Consider the following 27739-nt stretch of genomic DNA (forward strand, 5'->3'; position numbering starts at 1 on the left):
TACTACGGGAAACTCAGATGCAGAAAAATATAACATTATTAATGATTTAATTAAAAATAGAAATATGATAAATAAAAACTTCCAGCTAATGAATGAAACCACTAATAACATACATTCCAACTTTGTAATTATTGAAAAACATTTAAACAATTTAATGGATTCTAATGAGAAGTTGTTAGATAAAATAAATACATTAGCTGAGAATCTCCTCCCTTTTTCCAATAAATTACGTGATTTAATTGAAATGATTAATTTTGCTAAAGGAAATATTTTTCATGCTATGCTAATAGAGCCGAAAGAATTAATTAAAGCTATACAACAATTTCATGTAGATGATCAACATAAATTTTCATTCAACGTTTTAGTAGAAAACACTCTTATTATTGAAAGTTTAATTCAAATCAAGGCGTATCGATACCAAAACACATACAATTTTATTATTCAAGTTCCTATTGTGGAAACAGTTCAGTATCAATTATATAATTTGTACCCTATACCAATAATAATTAAAAACAAAACCTATATGATTGAAAGTAATCATAATTATATTGCCATTGGTAAAGATGATTATTTATTAATAAATAAACAATGTAAAGAAATTATTCCAAATCAATATTGATGTACAGAACAAACAAAAGTCACTGCATGTGACACTTATGTGACGCTGATTATATATCTGTTCATTTCACTCAAAATACAATGAATTTAATGGATACGAGTTCAAGTTCATCTTCGGAAGATGAACCTGTACTTGTACTTAGAAGACGTAAAGTTTACAAGATGAGAGTGGATTGTTTCCAACAATATAATGAAACTGAATTTTTTGAAAGGTTTCGACTAACAAAACATACGGTAGTTCGTTATTGGCATAGATAGAAGACGCAATATCGCTTCCCTGAACCAAGTAAGTTGTATTATATAGCCAAAATATATCCAGTATATTTATACTTTGCATTTTTCTTTAGAGGGAGCTCTCTACCAGCAATGCATAGACTATTGTTAACCCTAAGGTTCTATGCAACAGGGAATATGCTCCTTTCTGTAGCGGATTTTATTGGAGTATCGAAAGCCTCAGCATGTAGGATTGTAAAGAAACGGTTTGAAAAGGTTTCTTTGCACTAAATGTGCAGACAGTTTCTGACGCACGTTTAAAAATTCGGAATATTGTACCGAATATTGTTATTCGTGTCACGACCAAACCATATTTAACAACAGTAGTCTAAAAGAAGCCTTTCAAAATGGGATGTATGGACGATATATGCTTGTTAGAGATAGTGGTTATAAAATTAAACCGTACCTTATGTACACCTTTACAACAATACAAACACCAGTTGACAACTTGTACAATAAATCGATTATCAGAACACGGAATGTAGTTGAACGTCAATATGAAGTGTGGAAAAGAAGATTTCCAATTTTAAGTTTATGCATGAGTCTGCAGATAGAAACAACAATGAATGTGATAGTTGCGACTGCAGTCCTACATAATATGGCCATAGACATGAATGAGAATATTCCTGGAGAATGGACCAATCAATTTAACGCAGACGAAGACTAAATTGAACAGGATGACGATCATAACGTAGAGAGGGTTGAGGGTAGGGGTCGAGATGTGAGGCTGTTGCTTATTAATGAACATTTTGGTAGGCTTTAACTTTAGTCAAAACTTTCTCTTTTTGAGCAATTTCCAACTCCAATAAACGTATTCGCATTTTAAATTCTTCATTTCTCCTTTCTTCTTCTTTCTCCTCTCTTTCTTCTTTATTTTTCTCTCTTTCCGCCCTTTGCTTTTGTGCATGAATTTCCCCTCTTAGATATAAAGTTTTAGCTTCATAATACATTATCTTTGTATCTACGAGAGGATTTGGTGTGGTTAACCTCAGTTTTTTAGACACGACACCGGAACCTCACTTGCTTTTGTCGCTGGAGTAGGTGGAATTTCCACGTACATATTTAACTGAAATATCTCCTATCTGTAAAATATTACTGCAATCAGTTTACTGTACAATATGTAATATATGTTTGTTATATAGTGAAAATCAAATAATTATATTATCGCTATCAAATTGCCTTCCTACGCCCATTACCGTTTTGATATTTACAATTCTTAATACAGCTTCCACCACCGGATCAAAGTCTGTGCTACTTGCGGGGCCACCGCCAGTTACAGTGAGATTACTCCGATTTCTTGCCACCGCCTTCCTTGCTTTTGTTTTCAGATTATCGTACTTCGCTTTCAGCTGATCGATGCTGCGACAGTGTGTACTCTTTGAATTAAAATTCAACACTATTCGCACCCATGCCTACTCCTACAAATAACAACACGAGACACACACTATACAGTCATATTTCGATAGTCAGAGAGCTGCTTCCTAAAATTGAACCATGTCAATCATGTTCCCACTGTTTGGAACTAGCTGGTCCTACAAGAACTTCAAGGAAAAGATGTATTGGATGTTATATGGACTTGGCTAAGACAGGCAGTTCAACTACAGTCGTAAATAAAGCAAACAAACCACCACCTGCAGCGTGAGCGAAGGAAGGGGGAAGATTCGAGTTCTACCTGGGTGACCTCGTCAAGAGTAATCCGGAGTAGGTAAGTTTCTTTCGAAACTAAGACGCCCTTTTTAGGGTCTGGATCCCGTAAGGAATACAATAAGTGAGTTTTCGCCTGCATTTTAATCGGCAGAAATGTCGTTTAAAAATAGAAAAGGCTTATCCACGTCGTGTGGAGACTTTCGCTTGTTAGCAAGCGTGGTCGACACCCACACCATCGACAAGAACGGGACATTGAGACCCGTTGGTTCTCAACCAACGCCACCCCCGGCAGAACTGCTTCCAAAGTAGAGGTGGCAGCCAAATCATCAGGCCGCACCGCCTCCCACGTGGGGGCGGCGACCAACGCCACCCCCGTTCTTGGCAAGACTGTCAGATATACTATCAGAGATAACAAATGATTTAAAAGCGTATTACGATAAAAAAATTGAATATATGGAATCAAAAGAAAGATAAAGAAATAGAAAATTACAAATTCTAGAAGCAATAGATTAGCAATATTAGAGAAGGTAACATTGTCAATTTCTTCTGACGAAATTAAAATTTGCAACCGTCAACCAAAAGAAGAACTAAATGTCTGAGGGAGAACGAAAGAAATGATCACCGAAACAATCGAGGAAATAATAATTTTGTTCCTCATAACAATAATCGCAGATATAATAATTTCAATAGCCACAATAACAACCGACGTAATTATGCTGAATATAGAAATAACGATCGTGAACGTCAGAGAGGATCATATCCAAGAAAGTAACACCTGTTGAAGACCTATGTAGATGAATATTATGCCAACACACTACTTTTTCACGCACGATGTGTGAACAGAGCAGATAAACCTCATCGTAGTGATACAAGCACCCAGCAAATAATAAATGAAGATTTTAATCCAGAACAGTCATTACATACCCTATGTTTAATAGAAAGTATGAAAAGCCACTTAGAATTATTTAATGATCCCATGAAAAGAAAAAACGTTTTTGACTTCGTCGACATTCGTCGATGTGCGCTTGTACCGAGTAGAGGTCTGTGCTGTTCGCTCCCAAAAGTAGTAATTTATTTCGTAATGTCGGGCCCTAACGAATATAAACTTCGTAATAAACCAGCACCGATTGATGAAGAGTCAATAGCGGATAAAGTTGTTATAAAACTTCTTTCATCTGAGGCTCTGTTAGATAATTTTGTGAAGAAAATATGTGATAGCGTGGTAGAGAGGTTTCAACAAGACATTAATGCCGCAAAAAAAGAAGTTCAACATCTGCAAAACCAGTTAAACGACGCTAATCGTAAAATTGACGAACTTGAACAGTATACGAGAAGAGAGAATTTGCGGATTTATGGTGTTAATGAAGTTAATGGTGAAGATACGGACAATGTTGTGATGAAAATCGTTCGTGAAAAACTTGGTGTCTCAATTCAACCGGGCGATATTAGCGTTTCCCATCGACTCAAAGCCAAGGAGGGTCGTGTGCGCCCAATTATTGTGCGATTCAATAACAGAAATATTAAAAATCGCATTTATTCCAACAAAAGCAAGTTGAAAGGTTCTGATGTGTTAATTAGAGAAGATCTTACGCTTAGGAAAACATTGCTTTTGAAAGAAGCGTCCAACCGACTTGGTGTACGAGCTGTTTGGACTAACAACTGTAAAATTTTCACTAAAAGGGGTAATCGTATTATTGAAATTAAAAGTTCAGATGACCTGCAGAACATGGTTGGGAGTGAAAATCGGGCAGTGGTCGGGAAATAAACACGGTCAGGCAGTTATTAATTTTTTTGTTTATTTTGAATATAATTCAGATTTAATATTTTGCTTTCTTTTTTTTTTTTTTGTTTTTTTTTTAGTATTACTATTATTTTGCTTTGTTATTTTTAAATATTTTTTTTTTTGTTGTTTTGTTTTGTTTTCTTTTTGTTCGTATTATTAGAATTTTGTAATCTCTGGATTTACTTGCTTTCTCATGAATGAGGATCTCTTTAGTGTGGCGCACTTGAACGTTCGCTCCTTGCTCCCCAAAACTGGAGATGTTGCTGAATTACTTCAAAGTGAGAATTTTGATATTTTATGTGTTTCTGAAACTTGGTTATCGCCATCTATTGATGATGCCTTGGTGTCCATTGACGGTTATTGTTTGTATCGTAGAGATAGAGTGGGCCGTGGTGGTGGTGTTGCGATCTATGCAAGAAATGTTTTTGCTTCTAAGTCTATTGCCTTTGAAATGCGAAATTCATGCGAACAGGTTTGGATAGACGTACGAATTGGTTCTGTGAAATGTGTTGTCGGTTGTATTTATAGGCCTCCTACAACTAATAATACAACTTTTATGGATGATTTGGAGTTCCAATTGGCTGAACTTAGGTTGCGGTATAGCATGATTTTTTGTTTGGGTGATTTTAACATAAATTTATTGATTCCTGATCATAGAGATACTGTTAATTTGTTGTCTGTTATACAAGGTATGAATATGTTACAAATTATTAATGAACCTACGCGTGTGTCTGAAACAGCTGTAAGTTTGTTGGATGTGGTTATTGTATCCGATGAGGTGAATGTGAGGAAAGGCGGGGTGCTTCATTTGGAAATATCTGACCACGACTTGGTCTTTTGTAAGTGTGCTATTCAAAAACACAATCATAAGCCGATGTGGTTCACTTTTCGAGACTTCTCTTCTTTTAATTACAACGATTTTATTACTGCGTTGGAAAGCACTCCTTTCGACAATATCTACCATATAGAGTCTGTGGACGATAAGGTGGAATTTTTTAATACATATATTCTTCTTTTATTCGATGTGTTTGCACCCGTGAAAACTGTAAAGGCTAGTAAACCGAGAATGCCATGGTTGACTGACACTGTTAAACTGCTACAACGACTTAGAGATAAGGCTAAATCTAGATATAAACGTACTAGATTGGACGCTCACTGGCAATACTATAAGCAGTTGAGGAACTACACTACTCTCGCGATTCATAATGAAAAAAAGGCTTATTTTGAATATTTACGAACACACTCTGATAGTAAAACCTTGTGGAAAACGTTTAAAAAAGTGCATGTGGTTCCTAATAAAAACACTGATATTCCGTCTCATTTAAGAGATGCCAATTTAATAAATCAATTTTTCATCAATGGTGTTCCGGTCAGTAGTGATAATTTAGCTGACACTATTAAACTTTACTCGTCTACTTCACTAAATGGGACTAACGCTCCATTTGAGTTGCGAGTTATTGAGCAGGAGACGGTCAGGGATTTGATTTTTGCCATTAAGAGTGGGGCTTATGGTTATGATCGGGTATCTGTTTCTATGTTGAAACTGGTGGTTCCTCAACTGCTACCTCATATTACTCATATTATAAATAGTTGCATTGCTAGTGCTTATTTTCCTAAGTTGTGGAGGTCTGCGATTGTACTGCCTTTACCTAAGGTGACCTCGCCTACTGAGTTTAAAGATCTGCGCCCTATTAGTATATTACCAACGTTGAGTAAAGTCTTAGAAAAATTGTTAATAAGCAGCTTAGAGAATTTTTAATTGAATATAACATTCTGCCTGATGGACAGTCGGGCTTTATGCCTGGTCGCAGTTGTGCCACTACCTTATTAAATGTGACTGATGATATAATAAGGGCTAGGGATGATAATAAATTCACTATATTAGTGCTTTTGGACTTTAGTAAGGCTTTTGACACAGTCAACCATTCTATTTTGTTAGCTATATTACGGAATATAGGTTGTAGTAATGATTTTTTAAGTTTCATGCAATCTTATCTTCAGAATCGGCGACAGTTAGTGCGAGTGGGAGGCGAGGTCACTGAGGTTTCAGACTTTATGAATATAACTAGAGGTGTGCCGCAGGGCTCCATTTTAGGACCTTTATTATTTTGCATATACACTGCTTTTATGCCTAAATGTGTTAAAAATTGTCAGATACAAATGTATGCGGATGACACACAAGTATATTTGCATTTTGCCCGAGAAGAATTTATTACTGCTATGGCAAAGGTTAATGAGGACCTAAGTAGTTTGAATACATTTTCGGTTGCTCATTCTTTAAAGTTAAATCCTTCAAAAAGTGTTGTGTTGCTATTTGGTAATGAGAAGAAGGTTGAACACCTATGTCAAAATATTGACATTAATATTAATGATCTTTCAATTCCTTTTGTTAATGAAGCTAAAAATCTTGGGCTATTGATGGACAATTCCTTCAGATATCGCTCTTATATATCTAAAATAATTGGTCTTGCCTTCTGTAAATTGAAGGTTTTATATACTTTTAGAGCTGTTCTCAGTATTGCTATGAAGAAAATGCTTTGTCAGTGTTTGATTTTGTCACTGTTTAACTACTGTGCGCCGGTATATGGGCCCTGTGTTGATGCTTTTACCGCGAATAGAATCCAACGAGTGCAAAACGCTTGCATTAGATTTATTTACGGCATTCGTAAATATGATAGAGTCTCCTATCGTTTAGTAGACCTAAATTGGTTAAATATGCGTGGTCGTTATTTGCTTTCATCTCTCTGTTTCTTTCACCGATTGCTGAGTACCGGTAATCCGCCATATTTGCTGAGGAAGATTAGATTTCGTGGTGACATTCATTCCGTCAATATCCGGAACCGAAATTTGATTGCTCCACCGGCTCACTCTACCACTTTTTTTGAAAGATCTTTTACTTATAATATTTATTCGCTTTATGGTTCCGTTCCGGAGAGTTTACGAGGTTTGAGTACAGTGGCGTTCAGGCGCGCCATGTTTCGGAATTTGTTTGAGGAGCAGTCTTAATGATTATGAGCGTTTTGTAATTTTAAGCACATGCGTACATTATTGAATGAACTGTTTTATATTTTGCTTTTATTTTGTTTGTTTTTGATTTAGATTTTTTTTTTTTTTTGTTATCTTTTTCTTTATTATTATTACATATATTATGTTCTTTTTTTCTTTATATTTTTAGGCTTATAATTAATATATTTTGCATACCTGTGGTCAAGGGATATTTGTAAACCAGAGAGTGGTTTTACCACTCACCTGAACTATCCCTTGTGGTTCACCTACATGATTATGTTAATATTTAGAAATTATTATTTATTTTTTTTTTTTTTCTTTATTATTATTTTATTTGTTATTATTGATTGTTTTCTTTCTTCTTATTATTGATGGGTGAATAAAAAGTATTATTATTATTATTACTTAATAGTTCAAGTAGCGAAGACCTTAGCGAAGCCAGTATTAACTTAAATAAGTCAATAAATGCACATGCAGCTTACGAATAGTTGTATTATAACCAGTCCCCCTGGCTAATGGTCGAAGAAAAATGGAAAAACACTTTTATTATTAGAAATGGCCCATACTAAATCAAAACATTGCTATTTCTTTGGTAAGTACCTATAGAGTTACCAAATGTAGCCGCCCCTTAACATCTGTAATTGCCGAATATGAAGCGTCAGCAATTAATTGTTATAAATAACTGCGAGTACTTCGATATCGGGGAATTGTAATTCCGACTCCACGAAGTACTCCAATCGTCGACGTATGTAATAAATTATAATTTTAAATAAAAGTTAAATAATTAAAACGTCCTTTTAATAAAAAAAAACTCTAAATAACTTAAATACATTTTTCTGATATTATTAACACTCAATTTTGCTAGCAGTTTGAATTAGTTATTAAAAGATAAGTCATCTTTACTATATGTGAAATGGAAATTATTTTCTGAAAAAAATTCAAGTCGTCTATAGAAGGGACGTTAAAGATAAAAAAACAAGTTATTGTAGGGCAAAAGTTATATACAAAGTTTTATGGAGAAGCGAAAAGATAAATTTGAGAAGCGTGGATGGAGACTGCAACCGACCATTTTGGTTATTAGACAAACACAATTGAACAATTAACTGAGTTTTATGTATACATGAATGACATTTTATACCCGATCGATTCGTATTTAAAGCTAGTTCGGTTTGTTTTCAAATTTACCACGTGCTTAATTTTGAGACTCAATCCCTGCTTGACGCTGAACTTCGAAGGAAGTTGTTACCCGAATTGAAGGATGGAATGTCTGCACGTGATCGTGTAGCTGAGATGCACACCTTGAAATGCATTACTATCTGCGTAACGACTAGAGCTGTTGGTTTCGATGCATCCCATATTTTTCGTTACCTTACTTATATTCATAATTCAGTTATTGTTGGCGACGGACTATACGCAAAGAAAAAGGTTCCCAGCGCAGCGTAGTCGGCATACAGCCACATGAGCACCAAATGATCAAGCCTGAAATTGATGAAGACATGATTGAGGCATTAAAGTCAGCTAACACCTTCCCAAACCAATTGAACAGTATCATTAATCAAATTGGATACATTTAGGTTTTCTCGAAGAATTACGTTCCAGCATTTGGAAGAGATAACTATTTAAGAAAAACTAAATCTTTTCTTCCATAATAAAACTTCAATTTTAAATATCCTATCCAATCACAATCCTAAGGTTGAACTCTTAAATCAAAGTGGTATATATTCTGTTGATTGTTTTAATTGTAATGCGAGGTATATAGGACAGACTGGTCAAAAACTACAAACCAAACTTAGGGAATACCAACAACAACCAAATTCTAATATATTCCAACATCAACTTGAAAGCGGTCATAAAATCAATTTTAAAGGAGTTAAACTTTTACATCGATGCAATAAGGGTCATAAAATGGATCTACTTGAATATTATGTAATTTTTAAAAACAATAAGAACCCTAAATTTATTTTATAAATTATAAATTTATTATTATAAAAGATTGAACTCCAGCGCAAACCACTTTTCCTCTTTCAACGTTGATCTCGCTCCATCTCTTTCATTCCCGTCTTGTTACGTGAATTTATTTTTCGATTGTCAGTTCATTTATCGCTGTAGTGTGTAGTGTGTTTTCTTGTTATTTTATCATGTAAGTCCATAATTTTGTATATTTAAATTTTATATTTAAAAATTTTCATTTTAGTTTTACTTTAAAAATATTTTAACTTATGTCTAAGTTCTTTGTTCATTTTTGACAGTAAATTATTTATAATTTGTTTAACACGTTGACTGCCACGACAATTTTCAGGATTCCGGTCCAAAAAGACAAATTAATTTTATTATGTTATAAACTCTAAATTAGGGTTAATATAAATAATCAAAAAGCGTAGGGAATGTGTTTTTTAGAAAATAACGATCATACGAATTATCTCGTAGTTGGCTTCTGTTACAAAAAACTTCGCAGAAGCCAACTACGAGTTAATTCGTACATACCAAACACGTTTCGACTTGTCGCTTGATGCGTCTAACTTCGTCAGTAGAAAATCAGATATAGTGGAGTGCATTACATTTTTACGTCTTTCTTGAGTGTGTATCTTTATAATTTTTATTTATAATTAATATTATTAATTAATTATAAATATCTCAATATGGATAAGAAACGACGACGGATTGAAAAACAAGTTGATTTTTACGACAATCCCAGCGATTCACAATTGGACGAGGGTAGTAACGACAGTAGCGATTCCGAATTTTCTGAAAATTCAATGGACAGTGATTATGAAGTAGTCTCCGAAACTGAAGATAATAATGATGTGTCCGAAGCAAGCACATCAAGTACGGGTGACAATTTGTGGACAGAAATTCCACAAAACCCTGAATTATTTGTTTTCCAAGAAAACGTTGGTTTTAAATTGGATACGACAAACCTTACAGTGCAAACGCTGGTAGACTTATTTTTTTCGGAGGAGTTTCTTGCATTATTGGTTGAGCAAACTAATTTATACGCTAAGCAAGAAATTGCAAATTTTAAAAAGATAAAAAAATCTAACATGGCGTCACAGTGGATAGATGTGACAGTGTCAGAAATGAAAGTTTTTATTGCACTTTTGTTACAAATGGGCCCTTGTACATTTCCTTCAATAGAGCATTATTTTAGTAGAAATAAACTATATAATGTAATGTTTTGGCGATCGTATATGAGTCGAAATAGATTTCAACTGCTACTGCGTTATTTTCACTTAGTTGATAACTCAGTACCATCTTCTGATATAAGGTAAGATCTATACTAAATCATTTCAATGATATTATGAGCCAAAACTACGTGCCAAATAAAAATATTTGTATTGATGAATCAATACTGCTATGGTGTGGAAGATTATATTTTCGCCAATACATAAAAATAAGGTATATAATGGTATCAAATATGGTATCAAACTGTATGAATTATGCGAGTCCGATGGTATTGTTATGAAAATAAGAATTTATAGCGGAAAATCTGAGAAAACTGACAATAATTTAGGTCACACAACTGATATAGCCTTACATTTAGCTGAAGATTATCTCGATAAGGGATATACACTATACATGGACAATTTTTATAATTCTGTTACACTTACAAAATTACTGACAACCCGAAAAACTTATGTATGTGGAACTTTACGAAAGAACCGAAAGGAAAATCAAATCTAAGAAAAACTATTAGGTGGCCTAAAAAGGTTGCTTTACACATTATAGAAATATATATACACAATGCGCATAAAATATTTCAAAAAGTAACTGCATCTAAAATAAAACTAATAAAATGTAGGGAAGAATTTGTCATTGCGTTGATGGGAGAACAGTTTCAACCAGTTGCGGAGAAAATAAGATTGCAAAATCTTCATTATTTGGAGTGTATTCCACCCAGCGAGAAAAAACAGCGGCCCACAAAGCCATTTCGAATTTGTACTCAGGCTAAACAACGCCGAAAAACGCGTTATTTCTGCCCAGTTTGTGAAGAGAAACCAGTGTGGAAGATTGTTTCAACAAGTATCATAAACAATAAACGTATTATTTTGTATAAAGACAATAATGATTTTGTATAAATCAGATAGTACTATATTTTCTGTTCATTTATTAATAAATTTTCTGTTCATGGAAACATTTGTTACATTTACACTATGAGTTATCTCGTAGTTGGCAGTCAACGTGTTAAGATATTTTTTTATTCAATTTAATATCATTGTAGATTCAGCTGATGATAGCCTATTAGCCGAAGCCGGTACTGAAAATACATTAATTTTATAGCGAAAAAGAAGTTATTTTATTTAAATACCTAAATTTTATTTATTTAATTTCTAACTAAGTTAAAACTTGTTGGGCAAGAAGTATTGGAAGAAAATTTGATTGGGGCAGTGTTAGATGAGGTCCCCGGAATAACAAAAAAACGTAATAATATATTGTTAACCCAATTTCGGACTGGAATAAAAAGGGATACTGCCAAAATTATTGGAATACTATTAATGCGAGAGAAAAACCTAGAGAAGGCCGATGAAATAGCAGCATAGGAGGAGTTAAACCAATTAATGATGGGAGGCTAAAGCTCAGATGTGCATACAGTCCATCGTTTTAACGCGGTACAAAAAGAAAAATACCGAAGGAAATTCACGCTCCGGGCCTGTATTTAGACGTTGGGATAATAAAGCTTTAAGTAAGCCAACATCAACCAGACATAAACAGCCCTCCACGAAAAGACTTGGTGTGTTATAAATGTTTTGAAACCAGGCATTTCGCAATAGCATGCAGAAACCCGGTGGTTTGCCGAGTATGCAAATAAAAGAGGACATGTAGAATTAAAATGTTAAAATGTCAGTAACCTTGAATGTACTCCGATTCGATAGTAGAATTTCTGGAGTTCCTTTAAGATAATCTTCAGATGACTGTGTTTCCTTATATTTATTATGCCACATCCTCATTTGGCTGTGTTGTTCGTTAAATGACACTTGCAATTATTTTTAAACAATCCTATATGTTTATCAAGGTAACCGGCGGTTATTTCATGCTCGCGCGTAGACTTCTTTCATTATAATTTGCTTCCCCTTAATAGATAATTTATTTTAAATTCAATGATTATCAAAAGCTATTTCCCAATTATAATAATTATCAAAATTTGTTTCTTTCATTAGAAAGTGTATATAAGGCTTTGATATTAGATAAAACTTATTAATATCCTGCATCTCATGCGAGAAGTTATAACCGCTATCTACACTGTTTTAGAATTACTTCAACATCAGGCAAAACCCTGTCTTTTTCAAGGCTTGTAGAGGAAATGCGTTAGAGAGTTGTAAGTGCTGAAGCGGGAGATATAAAGCCCGCAATAAAGAATTGTAGTCGTCATATTAAGGTGATGAACGCTGCGCTAAAGGTAGCCAACACAAGTGGCGAGAAGCGCCACATAACTAGTTGTGCTGGTCGCCTGCATTGATTCCGAAGTATACTAAAATCGCTCCGGAACGTAACTGGGACCGGGTACAAACCAACTCACCCGACACGCGAAAAGTTTAGAATCTTGCGGGTAAAATGGCAGGACCTTCAGACGACGTTCTCCAACAGAATGAGAACGGGGATCACCATTAACCTGATGCACAAGCACCCGCGACAATTTATGGGAAATGTCGACAAAATGATAATTAGGAGAATAACTAATGATGTTAAAAAATCGACATTAAAAGTTAACGCTGTTTTATAGTAAATTCGTAACTAAGAAAACGGGAAAGTAAGTATTGGAATTTAAATATATAAATACATACTAGAAATGTTCCATTTTAGAACAACACCGATTTAGACGAATGGTTTAAGAGCAACATTCAAGGCTCAGTTCTAAAAGACCTTGAAGAATTTCAAGAAAAAGGTAGTGCATAGGCATTAAATGCAATCGTAAACCTGCAGGTGAACATTAATAAACTAACCGCACACCTTGGGTCATCATACATTGAATTACCGAAGGCCCTTTGATTGAAGCACGCTAGCGTAAATGTGAATAGCGATGATGAAGAACGCTATGAGCGAGCCGTGACTTCAACGCTTCATCCAGCCAATCATCACACCAAGCGAACATGCATGTATTCACATTACTCAGAAGTTTTAAATATGAAGAACATAACAATGCCGATAGTTATGAAACAAATCCCTCGGTTTGAACAACAAAACGATTTGTCGGTCAACGTATACATTTTCGAACCACTAAAGAAGGGGCGGTATAATGTAGTCCCTTCCTATCTAACTAAGGAGAAGAGAGACGAACACGTTAACCTGCTACTCATCCAAGACGAGTATGTGAACGAAGAAGATTGGGATGATGATGGCGAATTCAAGCCGAGATGTCACTACGTTTGGATAAAAGATTTATCCCGAAAAAATATTTCTGTGAAAGTTGCCTTCATTATTTTTACACTTCCAATGGTCTAGAAGTGAAGAATGCCGCATCCGTATGCAGAAGGAAGGGGAAACGGTATATTTCAAAAATTTTCAAAAGAAAGAACCGGTTCCATTCGTATGCGGAGCTAGAATGTCTTCTGATACCAACAACAAAGACTGATACACAACATAAGCCATATAGTATTGGTTATTACGTAAAATGCTCATATGACGAGTCCCTGAGGTTTTATAAATGATATACCGGCGAGAACTGTCAGCAGTGGTTTGCGGTCGAAATGAAGCAGTTGGCGGAAGATGTGGAAACTGTATTCCTATGTCCCTTACCCATGGAACCTCCTCTTACCGTAGCGCAAGAACTGGAGTTTCGCTCAATATTATGCTGCTATATATGCGATAACCGTGATGTCAGAGTTCGAGACCATTGTCACCTTACTGGTAAGTTTCGAGGAGCTGCTCATGAGGATTGTAACGTTAACTATCAGGATAGTCACGTGATTCCAGTGAGCCTTCGGACGGCGCGTGCACCCGATCCTACAGCCTGTCACACGGTTGCCGGTTGGAGTTTTAGTTTGAGGTTAGAGTTAGGAGTTAAATATACGCACACAAAAGTTTATTGTAAAATGGAGTGGAATAGTGAGGTATGGAATCTTTGGACCTGTGTGAGGCAGAGCCAACAATATGGGATCCACAAAATAAAGACCACAAAGATTAAAATAAAGTATATGACGCATGGAAACGAATTGAAAATAAAATAAGCGTAGACTGTTCTTTAAATGAACTGAAAAAGAAAAAAGAAAACCTCATGGCAACATATAGAAAGCTAGCAAAAAAAGTAAAAAGCAGCAGAACAACTGAAGCTGGAAGCAACGAAATTTATAAAACAAGAGTGGTTTGCATATGAGAAAATGTCTTCATTTTTACGCACTATCTATAATCCAAGGGGAACTAGAACAACAGTGGTAAGTAGCACTGATGGTCATTATTGATTAAATTAGTTATGTAACACTTGTTGATCTATCTGTCTCTGTCAGTTCTTTTGGTGGACAGTGGCTTTAAAAAGATAATGAAGGAAGGTAGGAAATGGCTTATAAATACTCTCTATATGAGAATTTTTTAAGTTTCTTAATTCCTAAATCTAATGAAATTTCAAAGAAAACAATGATTTTATTGAACCTTCCTGTATTTACATTAATTTATTTTTCATTACTAACATTATTTTTTACATATTTTACATATACACTTTTACATACCTGCTATTAACAATACTTGTCTTGCCAAGGCAATCTGCCACTTGTAGTAAAATACTTAGCAAACGAGTTACGTATAGCCTTAGCCATTTCTCCCGGTTTTCTTGCCGTCTTCTGCATGGTTATGAAGGACGCAATTCCACTTTGGTCATTTTTCCATGATCCAGGAATGATTTCACCATCTACTTCGGTATCAAATGTACCTGGAGGAGTATAACCTGATGCTGATGATGGGCTTCTTCTCATGAAATTATGTAAAAGGACGCACGCTAGAGTAACATTGCTTACTTTATCGGGCTCTAACAACATTGGTTTCCTAAAAACTCAGAAAACTGATGCCATGAAACCAAAAACATTCTCAACAACACGGAGTGCACGAGATTACCGGTAGTTGAAAATTCTCTGCGTACTTCCTTTTTCTAGGATACCAGGATATGACGTACCAGGACGGTATGATTTCGAGAAAAATTTATTCAAATTAATGAACAACGCCGTATTTGGCAAGATGTGTATTACGTCGTTTATCGCGAAACCAATTTCAAATCCTCAACTATTTTCGATGAAAATGTAGTTGCTATAAAGCTCAATAAAACTGAAATTTATTTTGATAAACCCATCTACGTTGGTATGTGTATTTTAGATATATCGAAATTAAAAATTTATGATTTTCATTATTCGTATACGAGGGGACGATTCTGCAACAACGCCAGAATCAGTTACACCGATACAGATTCCCTTATACATATACGAAGTCGAATGCCCGGATTTATATGAAGTGATTCGATGCAATGCTTCGAAATATTTCGATACGAGTGATTATCCTGAAAATAATGTACACAACATTCCTCGTGAAAATAAAAAAATTCTCGGTACGATGAAAGATGAGAATGCCGGTAACGTAATGACTGAATCAGCGGGGTTGAGATCTACGCATGCCGAGTGAGGGAGAAGAGTTAAAAAAGTTAAAGGCATAAAAACGTCCATTGTTAAAAACGTAATTAGTTTCGATGATTACTTATGGTATGTCTGTGAGAGGACAAAGAAATGCTTGTCATCCAAAAATTGTTTCAATCGCGAAACCACCAAGTATCAACAATTATGCAAAGCAAAACTGCACTTAAATCTCACGACGATAAAAGATATATTATTCCGGGGACAGTTGAGTTGATTCGCTACCCTGGAGACCATCGACGCATCTCATCATGATGTTTTAACAGGTACAGATCGAATTAAACTTTCTTTATTAAGTAATATAATTTCCCAAGAATTGATAAGGCAACATTATTTTGGACCCTGCACGCCAACATCTTTAATGTTTTGCGATGACGCTAGAAAATTGGTGTATCAGCCGGAAATGTTGTTTGGTTATATGAAACATAAGAACCTAGACATACCCATGATCTAACACGTCAAGTAATGAACAATTATTGTGGTATTAACGAAACCGACTTCAGCTATGAAGAATTTGATGTTAGTCCTATCGATGAACAACAACTGCAAGAGAGAAATTTAAATTTACACAAGTGATACTCAATTATTAATATTATTATATTTAAAATATTTAAATAATAATCACTACATATCAATTCTTCCCTGTCTGACGGCACGAGTTTGCCATTCAACAGACCCATCTGGACTTGAAAAATAATTTTTAAATTTTTCCCTAACTTTATATCCATCCCCAGCAAAGGAACCGCCAATATTGTTCATATTTTGCAAAGCATTATTATAATTACTTCCGGAATTAGAACTGCATTCACCTTCGACGATATCTGCCAATAAAGCTGTACAGTCTGATTTAAGAAAATTGTGCAGACAGCATGTTGCTAGAACAACTTTGTTGACATATTCTGGTTTTATTTCAAACCTTCGCTGATACACGCGAAATCTTTTCGATAAAATACCGAAAGCGTTCTCACTGGTATTTCGTGCACGGCTTAGCCTATAGTTAAATATCTTTTTATCTTCTTGATTAGCGAGCGTACTTTCAGGATAAGGCCTTATGAGATTTTTCTTTAAAGGGAATGTCTCATCTCCTACTATAACATGTAGTATACTCTCATCACACCCCGGTAAAGGTTTATTGGCAGGAAAATTCAATGTATCATTTTGAAATCTTTTACCAAAACTACAATTTGAAAAATACTTCCGTCACTATATTTCCCATAGGCGCCAACGTCTATCATGGTAAATTTGCAATGAGCATCAGTAACTGCTAAACGCACTACACTACAAAGTCCTTTGTAATTGTAATAGAAGGAGCCACTGTGATGTGTGGTTTATTTATCAAAACGTGTTTACCGTCTATGGCGCCAATACAGTTTGGAAAATTTCATATTGTTCTAAACTGTTTTTCTATTTTTTGCCATCGTTCTTGACTCGGTGGTGGTATTTCCGTTGGTGACAGTCTATTCCAAATGGCATCACAAGTATCATAAACTATTCCTCGAACTGACTTCTCTCCCATCCTATAGCTGAATGATATAGTTGAAAATGTATCGCTAGTTGCCAAAAATCTATAAAAAATGGTTATAATAATAAGAGTTTTATTGTATGCAATACTTACAATTCTTTTTACATAAATAAATATTATATTCACCCAAACCCCAAACCCTAAAAAAATGGTTATAATCAATGTATGTATCATTTGGTAAATTTCTCAAAAGTAGCACGTACCATTTAAACTCAGACAAGTAGAAAAGTAAATAGCAAAATCTGATTTTAAACATATTCCTATACCATATATTGAAAAGGTAATCGTTGTACATTTTATTTGCAGCCTCAGAGTGTAAAAAAACTTGGAAATCCTTGAGACAGCTATCGCAAAGCGATGGTGACAAGGAGAAAGAAAAGCGGCCAAGCTGCAAAGAAAATAAAGCCTTGGCGACTTGAGAGCCAAATGGAGTTTGTGAGACAGTATATGTTTACACAAAGTGAACAGCAAATTAGTAATATTGTAGAACCTGAATCACCAGTGTCGAATAGATTCTCCAATAATTGAAAATAAAAACGAAGAGGAAAATACGCTGGGTTCGCAAAATCCAAAATACAAATAAAAAAGCAATTAAACCGCCCACTAGTGGAAAGAGTACACCTATTTCCAACAAATCAGAAAAGTCGACTTCCGCCGCCGAATTATTAAAAATGTATGTATACACACAAAAAATTAATCTTAATATCACCATCTCGAGAGGCTGATCATATTTCAAAATATTTTGACAGCCTCGAGGGAACGTTTAAGACGTTACCGCAACATATTCAATTAAAATTAAAATCTGAATTTTTAAATCTTATTCACAATGCGAAACTAGAAGCATTTCAATACGGACAATACATACCGTCCATCAGTTATTCCTCACAACAGCAATTGCAACCAACTCGACAATCCAAACAATTTAATTCGCAAGCGCAGACAGAACAAAACTTACAAATTTTGGGTCTCTCAAGAGATCAGCAAATAAGTGGTGGAATTCACCATATGTGGATCGTTTTAAATTTATCTCATGTATCCACATAGTATGCTTCCTTTTCTTTCTTTTTTTTTTTCATTATTTTCCTCCATTTCTACTAACGCTCCTAAAACCAGCAACTCTTCAAGTTCATGCATGCTTGCGGGAGTTTGGGTTATAACTGCAGAAAAGGCAATCCTACAATGAAAACCGCTCTACTTCTCGCTAATTGACTGCGCTTAGTGGACGAAAGTTATACGTTCCGCGCCGCGCCTCGGTGTTTCACCGCTCTAGTGGACGCTCAGCTTAAATGTACCCATAGATAAGATATGGTATTTTTCTGATTCAAAAATAGTTTTAGCTTGGATTTGTATTACGCCTAATACTTTAAAAACTTTTGTAGCAAATCGAGGTAGTGAAATACAAAATTTAACGGACACTGGCAATTGGTTGCATGTTTCATCAAAGGATAACCCAGCCGACCTGATTTCTAGATGACACGATTTAAAAAAATATCAAAGACCACCACCACCAGTTTATGGTGGCACGGACCACATTGGTTAGAGATGCCTGTAGAATTTTGGCCAGCAATGAAGAATGAGATGACAGAAGAAATTCCTGAATTAAAAACTACGAGTTTGATGATAATCTAAAACACTGATGCCACACCAATTTATAAATCGCCAAAAAGACTGAAAATGTGTAAAACGACTTCGTCCAATCAACAAATTGTAGAAGCCTATATTAATTTAGGAAGCAATCAAAAGACGGAGCGAAAGGGACTGTAGCACCACGTTTGGAGAACATATTGCTATCAAACAGAACATATACTCACCACACGAAGAATGTTGTTGAACACTTAATTGGAAACATAATTTTTGAAGCAGTCATGGGAAAATATATATCTTGGGATTTACGTGGCTTCAACAATACATTCTCCGCCAGCTCCATGGGATTCATGGGAACCATCTGGACTTGAAAAAGAATTTTTAAATTTTTCCCTAACTTTATATCCATCCCCAGCAAAGGAACCGCCAATATTGTTCATATTTTGCAAAGCATTATTATAATTACTTTCGGAATTAGAACTGCATTCATCTTCGACGATATCTGCCAATAAAGCTGTACAGTCTGATTTAAGAAAATTGTGCAGATAGCAACGTTATTATACAATATTGAGCGTCTAACAAGGCTCGGTATTATAAAATTCATTGTCGTTGATTAATTGCCATGGTTAACTAACGTCCGATTTTATAATGCTAAATTAAGTTGACAGTCGTTTATTTGCCATGATTACGCCTATTTCAAATGATGTGATTGGTTGAAATAGGCGTATCCATGGTAAATAATCAAATGTAAACTTAATTGAGACTTATAAAACGGATGCTAAGCTTTATAATACAGGTCCTAAGACTGCATTGAAAATTCTACAGGCATTTGTAATAAGTTTAACTATTTATGTAATAAATACAGAAATAACATTAATAAGCGTTTTTACATGACTTCACTTACCTGAACGTAATTCTGCATAGCCTTTATAACAGATTCACACACTTCTGGAATTATTAAAGATATTGCTTGTTTAGAAACTTTAAAAAGGTATAAAAGGCTGCTGTAGGAGTCTCCGGAAGCCAAACATCGTAGGGTTATGGTTAAACTTACCCTCGCTTAAAATTCGTTAGGTGGCGTTCGTTGGGCCGGTGTGTACGCGGCTTAACAAAAGTTGAAAACACAACAACTAATAGAATACATGTAAACAGTTTATTTTTATGCTTATTTGGGTAATCAGTAACGTAAATAATTGATTGTTATTTATTTTCTTTTCATAAATGTTGGCTCTGTGTTTGTATGGATTCATGTAAAAATATTGATCATCACTGTCCCTATTGTGATTTGTATTTACGTACATACAAATGTTAAAATCAATAAAACAATTATTATCTTTTAAAATGTTTTTTATTTTCCAAAAAAATTGTGAACCTAAACATACATTTTTATTTACAAAGGACTATCATTTAGAGTTTCATAGAACATAATATCAGTTGAACTAGTTTTAGGTTTTCTTTTCTTCCTTATTTCTTCACTTTTTCTTTCACGTTCATCTTGCTTTTCATGATTTTCTATTCAAGTCTTACAAAAGCAGTCATTTTTTACATAAATTACACCAAATAGTGGGCATGTTTGTGTTAATTATACTGTAATTACACTTAAGGTCGTATTAAACTTTGTTCGTGCGTAAAATGACCTTGAAAAATACCATTTGGCTTGTTTCACAATATTTTAGTTCATAGATGACGCGCCAAGCGCTGTTTGAGGAATAAAATAAATTCACGACTCGGCTTCGACTGATTAGAACCCGGGATTCCCCTTTTGTCTCTATGTGCGGTGTGAGTCTCATTTGTTCATTTCGCTTTTCTACCTTCCGTGCGTTGGTTGATCTCGTCGGGTGTTTGTTGTTCGTGTTTTTCAGCAATTTATTTTCTTTCCATTACGACCAGTCTTTTTAAAGACTTTTTAAGAATTTGTTTCATTTTACGCAAGGTAACTAGATTTTATACTGTTTTATAAACTGTAATTATTTAAAAAATAAAATAATTTGTTTAGAAATATGTTGTTTAGTTTGCTTATTTATTTTGTTTATTATTTTGTGTAGATTGTTTTTTACATTTTTTTTTTTGATATTTAGTATCAACTTTTGGTTTTATATCCATGAAAATGTTTTAGCGTAAATTTTAGAAGTTTGTGTTGTGTATGAAACCTGTAAGTATTTTGTAGTACTAGTAGCTATTAGGTAGGTACGTGCATAATATACAATCGCGAGCAATAAGTTTTACTCATCAACGTCGTCATTATAAGAATACAATTACAATGAAACAATGTTAATGGTAAACTTTCTTGTTCGCTACTGTACCTGTTGTTCAATGCTCAATCATTTGCTAATTGTAAAATTGAATTGCAAGATATGGGTAACCGTAAGCAGACCAACAAAGGTTACATTTCGCAAACGCGCAAACGTAATCGAGCAGCTACTGCTAGGAAAAAGTTCCATCTGGAGAAGTCTACATCGTTAGTTTATACCATATCTAAAACTGTTTTTGGTCTTTAGTTTATTCTGTTGTAGTGGAAGTAACATGTATTTGTTCGAGGATTTACCTAATCCTGGATGTTTATCCGCTACCGCAACTGAATGCGTTGATAAATATGAAGAAAACAGGACTATGTTGGACCCAGTTGATAGAAGGTATGAAACACATCTTATCGTTAGTAATAGGCAAAAATTCTTACCTTACCTTTTTTAACCTATCTAGTGAAGACGAACGAGTGAATGTGAAGACGTACGAGCGCAAGAAAAGGATAACCGAACATATTGTCAAAGATGCAGAATATCAGAGGTAAATAATATCATCTTATACAGACTGTCCTGAAGTATACAGGGGACCATTGAAAAAACTAGTATGCGTACTGCGACTGATACAAGACCATAAAATAAAAAAAAAAATATTATACACTAAGATCCGATAACTTTTTGTTTTCAATTGAAAAAATAAAAAAATTGATTGATACACTGAATTATTACATCTAATAAAAAGTTGTCGGTGTGTCAACCTAATTTTCTTACTGTTTCAATAGAAAACAAAAAGCGATCGGACTTTTCTGTCAAATAATTGTTCTCTTATTTTAATAAGGTCCTCTATTGCGTGGCACCATGCATTGTGGATTTTTCAATAGCATTATGCTAATAAATTTTTTTGAGGACGCATTATTACCGAAATATTCGTTATAGAATGGGGCATATGAAAACAGATTTTTCAGTTATAACTCTTTTATTAGTATGAAATTTTCAAAAGTAGTGTAGTAAGTTAAGATCAGTAAAATTGTGAAAAATTATTTTTAAAAATATTTTGGGAAGGGTTTCGCATCGCCAGACATACTGTATACTTATTAATTTTTCTCTTATCTTATGTTAGTATTCAGAATGTGACCTCCGAAAAAGAAGACTCGATGAACATTAATAAAATACATGGGAATAGAATTGTAAATATCGACTACTTTGTCGACAAATTGTTAAGTTTCCAATACGAACATGCAAAAAAATGTACGTTTGGAAGACTTACCATGGTAAAAGAGTATCGAAGGGGACTAATGGACAAAGTGTTATTAGTTTGTGAGTTTTGCAACACCAAGTTTGTTTGTAGTACACAAAATCCCCAATCGATGTCATGGAATATGGCTGCTGTATGGGGTACCGTTGTCAATGGGAGCACCTATACACAGACAAATGATTTATTGTCCACACTAGATGTTCCCATAATGAGCTTTCCGACATTTTCTAAAATCGAGCGGCAGTTGGAAACTACTTGGAAAGACCAACTATGGTTATCTATGGAGACGGCAGGAAAGGAGGAACGTCGCCTAGCAGAGGATTCGGGTGACATTGACAAAGATGGCACACCCTGGGTACAAGTGTATGTTGATGGCGGCTGGAGTAAGCGCTCGTATGGCCATAACTATAATGCTGCATCTGGGGTGGTATGTCTCAACAAGAGGATGTAAATAACCAACATTAGTTTATATTATTTGCAAGCAGTTATTATTGGAAAGCGAACGGGGAAAGTAATATTTGTTGGTGTACGCAACAAATTTTGCACCGTTTGTTGCCGTGCGGAAAATAAAAACATAGTTGTTCCAAAGCACGTATGTTTTAAAAACTGGACAGGGTCGTCGTCGTCAATGGAAGCCGACATAGTTGTAGAAGGTTTTAATAAAAGTATTGCTATGCACGGGGTTAAATACCTTAAATTTGTTGCTGATGGAGACTCAAGTGTTTTCTATCGCATTCAACAAACGGTGTCTTACGGAGGGCAGGTGGAAAAATTAGAATGCGTTAATCATGCTATAAAGAATTACGGCAAATCTTTGTACAAGATCAAGGCAGATACATCGATAAACATCCAAGGCCGAAAATACCTAACAAAGCCAATAATAACGGAATTGCAAGAGGGTGCGCACAAAGCCATAAAGAAATATTCGGGCGACGTAAATAAAATGAAAGCGGAGATCAGCAACTCAATTATGCATGTTTTCGAACATCATGAAAAGTGTTGTGATGATTATTGCGATAAAAAAGGGGTTGTTGAGCTAAGTCCAATTCCGCACCTGAAGCGCACTGGTTTGTTGTACCACATAAACGGTATGTGCAATATAATTACAAACTTTTAATTTATTACAACTGTATATTATGTGTACTTGAAAACAGGAGCACTTGAAAACTTATTGGTAAAAGCGCATCGACTAGTGGCGAAAGAAACAAACAATAGAGCCTAGTTATATATGTCATTGTTGGCAAAACTGAATTGTGGAAAACGTTTGAATTTGACGCAACGAAATTCTTTCCAAAACAGAGCATATATAACCGGCTTGCGTTACAATGAAGGTAAGTATGCAGCAAAGATCTTTAGGTACTCTATAAATATAATTATGATGGACAGGGGTATCATGGCAACAATGGGTATTACAAGCATCTGGATATGTGTCAATTGGCAAATATTTCATGAGACATATGCATAAAATGCAACTAAAACGGGAGACTCGACATGTAGCTTCTCCACGGAAGCGAAAGCATCGTGAAATAGTTGCATAAAAAAACTCTGATTATGGAGTATCTGCTATTCAGGGCACATTATCCACTGCAGAAATAGAATCTGAATCGAAAAGAATTTTACTTTCATTACAGGTTTTTTGATCCACTATAACCTCACCCTTAGGGCTGATTTCTAGAACGAAAGTTAAAGCTAACGAATCGCTATCTCTAGTGTTGTCCTTGTTTTTCACAAATGGTAAACAAGAACAGCACACAGATACATCCAAAATATCGGAACGACTACTTTCTAGAAATCGAGCATAAAAGTATCTTCACAATCTCTACAATTTGTATGTAACTAACTATGTATACTAGATAGGAACTAACAACGTAGTATATGTTGTGTTTGTCTACATATAGTATAATATTAATCGTGTAAGTAATGTTTGATATATCTGTTTAGTATAAATTCTGATGGGTACGTAAATATCACCAATATATCTAATATAGAATAATGGATTATACATGAAATTTATATATTATAGGTAACAAAAGATCAACGTGACCAAATAGCGAACACCACTACGGAGCAATATAATTCGCAAATGTACGTAAACGAAAAAAGTAAACGGTTAACAGCATCAAATTTTGGTCTTGTTGTGAAGAGACGAGATACAACCAGTCCACGATGTTTGTTAAATCGTTTACTTTCTTGCCGTAAATTTAGAAGCCCAGCAATGTCATACGGTACTGAAAAAGAATCGGTGGCACGTAGTCGTTTTGAAAGGGAATACGATTTAGTTGTTTCTCCTGCTGGTTTGTTTATCGATTTGAAATATGGATTTCTTGGAGCTTCTCCTGATGGTCAATTATACAGTCCTCCAGTAACTGTTTAATGTAACTTATACTGATGTTATTATTATAGGTCTCGTAGGAAGTGAATGCATCATAGAAATTAAATGTCTGTATGGCTTACATAAGGCAGGGCAATCTTTAGAAGAAGCCGTGATAAACAAAAAAGATATGTGCCTTGAAATTGTGGATAATGGTATGCGGTTGAAAAGAAACCACAATTATTTTTATCAGGTAATGATGTGTAAAATTATAACCTCAGCTGATCTGAGGGTCTCTTTTAGATACAAGGGCAATTAAATATATGTGGAAAGAAACGATGCTATTTGATTATATATATTAACGATAAAGAACCACTCTTTGTGGAAATTATTGAACGCGATGAAAACATATGGGAAAGTAACATATTGCCAAAACTGATTTCTTTTTATAAATCACATATGCTTCCCGAGATAATCAACCGCACCGTATCAAACGTCCGTACATAGCTTGCAAAAAGAAGAGAGAAATGTCAACTTTTTTTGTTAGGTATTCTAATGTAGTATTCCACAGTGATATAGAAACTATAAGTGAAGGTGAGGACGGTTATTGAAAATCCTTTAAAATGAGTCCAAACTCGATAGGTTTCTCTTTAAAAATAAGTAAAATAAATTGAGAAAAATAACTAAACGTGTTTACTTTTTTATAATTTGTTGAGAGAATAACTAATTTTTGATTATATTTTATTATATTAAACGTGAATGTAAGTATGACTAATAAATAAAGGCTTTTATTTATAAAAATAAGAAAATAGGATAAAAACCAAGCCCTTACACTAAGTTGAACTTAACTTAACGGGTAATTTATTACGAGTAAATCGTTATTTTAGAAAATTAGATTTATCGTTAAAATTAAATGAAACTGGGGCGTTTAAAAATAGAACGCCATCTATCAAAAGATAGCTGAACTTTTCGCTGAACTTTTATTACATACCGATAAAAGCGTTTCTGATTTATCCAATTATTTTATTCATTTACATGTAATTACGCATTTTTTACATTTCTGCTAATTAATGTATATATGTTGTGATTTTTCTCATAGGAGATTTTCTTACAAGTGGTCTGCTTGGACTTTGCTTATTTTCATTATGATTTGAGCACTGGTTTATTTTATAATAATATTATTTTAAAGTATAAATTCGTAGAAATTTCAACCAAGTTTGTTAATTTTTATCTGTTAAAACAATAAAAAAATCCTCGCATTGGTGACATTTAGGCCAAAGTCTTATATGTATATTTTGGCTACATAGTAAAATTATTACTTCAATAGCAATCTAACGGCCCAAAAGTAAAAAATTGGTCAGGTCCTATTTCGGTACTTATAATGACATTGTTTAACGCACCCTTAAATATTACCACCTAATTGAATTGACCAACAAACCATCCGTGGATTCCTTCATGTCCGATCCCTTCTTGGGCTCTATACGGTTTTAATCTTCGACCCCTTGGTTTTTTTTTACTATCATTGGGTATTTCCATCGCCTTCGGGTGTATAATTAAACAAATTATATATAAATAATTTCAAATTCAAATAAGACGTCAGCGACATCCACCATATTACCAAACAACAAAAACGAAGTTTCCCCAAATAAACATATAAGCTCAAATCAACTTTGGCGGCGAGGTGCATGACGCCACAACGCTTCACAAAATTTAATCCTCTCAAATCATAATTTTACAAAACTCTCAGTGTAATTTAAAAGTGTAAACACAAAAATGAATGCTCAGTAACTTCTTTAGTAAAATGCTTTTGTAACCATTGACGTACGTTTTTTTTTTTAATATTATTGTAATAATTCAAATAATGTAACAGCTGGTTTTTTAAAATTAACATAAAAAATGTTTGTATTATATAGATATTCTCCTGATGATGCTATAACAAATAGCGAAACCGGTAGAGAAATAATAAAAATAAAAATCCATTTAAAGTGTGAAAACGAATTTTATTTACATCAAACATAAAATGGAAAGAAAATCATTAAATAATAATTATACATTAAAAATTAAATTGGTTTTACCCAGTCCCGTTGCTTTTTTAACGACTAGTCTAATAAAAAAACGCAATTCCATTTTCTCTTATAGAGGTCTATCACTGCATGAAACTATCACTTTCATCGAAGAAGATGATTTCCTCATTCCTCAGCTGATGTAATAATTTTACCTCCGGAAGATGGAGCTGAAACCGTTGAGGACTCTGGCGATGAAGAAGTTGTGAAGCTCAAGCCGAATTTTAATTCGAAAGACGACATACTCTTATTACGATTTTAGTCAACAAAGCGACGAGCAAAAAAAATTCTGCTAAAATTTATAACTGGGTGGACACACACCTTGTTTCACAAAATATCAACATCTCAAATACATATAAGCATTTAGAATCAGATGAGTTAGAAGATTGTGAAGACACGCCTATATCAATATTTCTCCAGTTATTTCATGAAAACATATTTGATTTTCTATTGACGGAATCAAATCGTTATGCAACGTCCCGAAATCTTTTGTTGGAATACTTTTATAGAGTGGCTATGTGGGTTACCCAAGAAGCAAGATGCTAATGATGTTCTGGGGGAAAGATAAAGATGTTTACAACAAAATGATTTCAAGCTCTGGCTAGAACCTCCCTATAAGAAAGCTCCCTATAAAGAACATCACAGTGTTGATGAAGCCATGGTGCCTTACTTTAGGTGCCATGGATGAAAACAATTCACAAAGGGTAAGCCTATACGTTGGGGATATAAGTTATGGGTTGGTTGCACAAGTAATGGATATATAAATTGGTTCGAACCTTATCAAGGTGTCCTCTTAACGTGCTTAATATGAGTATTACACCAATATATAAG

The 27739-nt window shown here is 34.4% G+C and overlaps 2 protein-coding genes across 2 annotated transcripts in view; both read left to right on the plus strand.

Moving 5' to 3' along the window:
- The window catches only part of LOC111417718 (putative nuclease HARBI1), a 351867-nt gene that overhangs the window by 141028 nt on the left and 183100 nt on the right, over positions 1 to 27739 (plus strand). The window lies entirely within an intron of this gene.
- Positions 20782 to 26130, plus strand: LOC111416906 (uncharacterized). The gene is made up of 7 exons (XM_071199881.1): positions 20782 to 21497; positions 21553 to 21672; positions 21740 to 21823; positions 22400 to 23622; positions 23689 to 24876; positions 24938 to 25098; positions 25149 to 26130. Exons 1-4 carry the CDS (start codon positions 21394 to 21396, stop codon positions 22983 to 22985), a joined length of 894 nt encoding a protein of 297 aa, XP_071055982.1. The 5' UTR covers positions 20782 to 21393; the 3' UTR covers positions 22986 to 23622; positions 23689 to 24876; positions 24938 to 25098; positions 25149 to 26130.

Source organism: Onthophagus taurus, chromosome 11 (genome assembly GCF_036711975.1).
Source record: "Onthophagus taurus isolate NC chromosome 11, IU_Otau_3.0, whole genome shotgun sequence".
NCBI classification, from domain to species: Eukaryota; Metazoa; Arthropoda; class Insecta; order Coleoptera; family Scarabaeidae; genus Onthophagus; species Onthophagus taurus.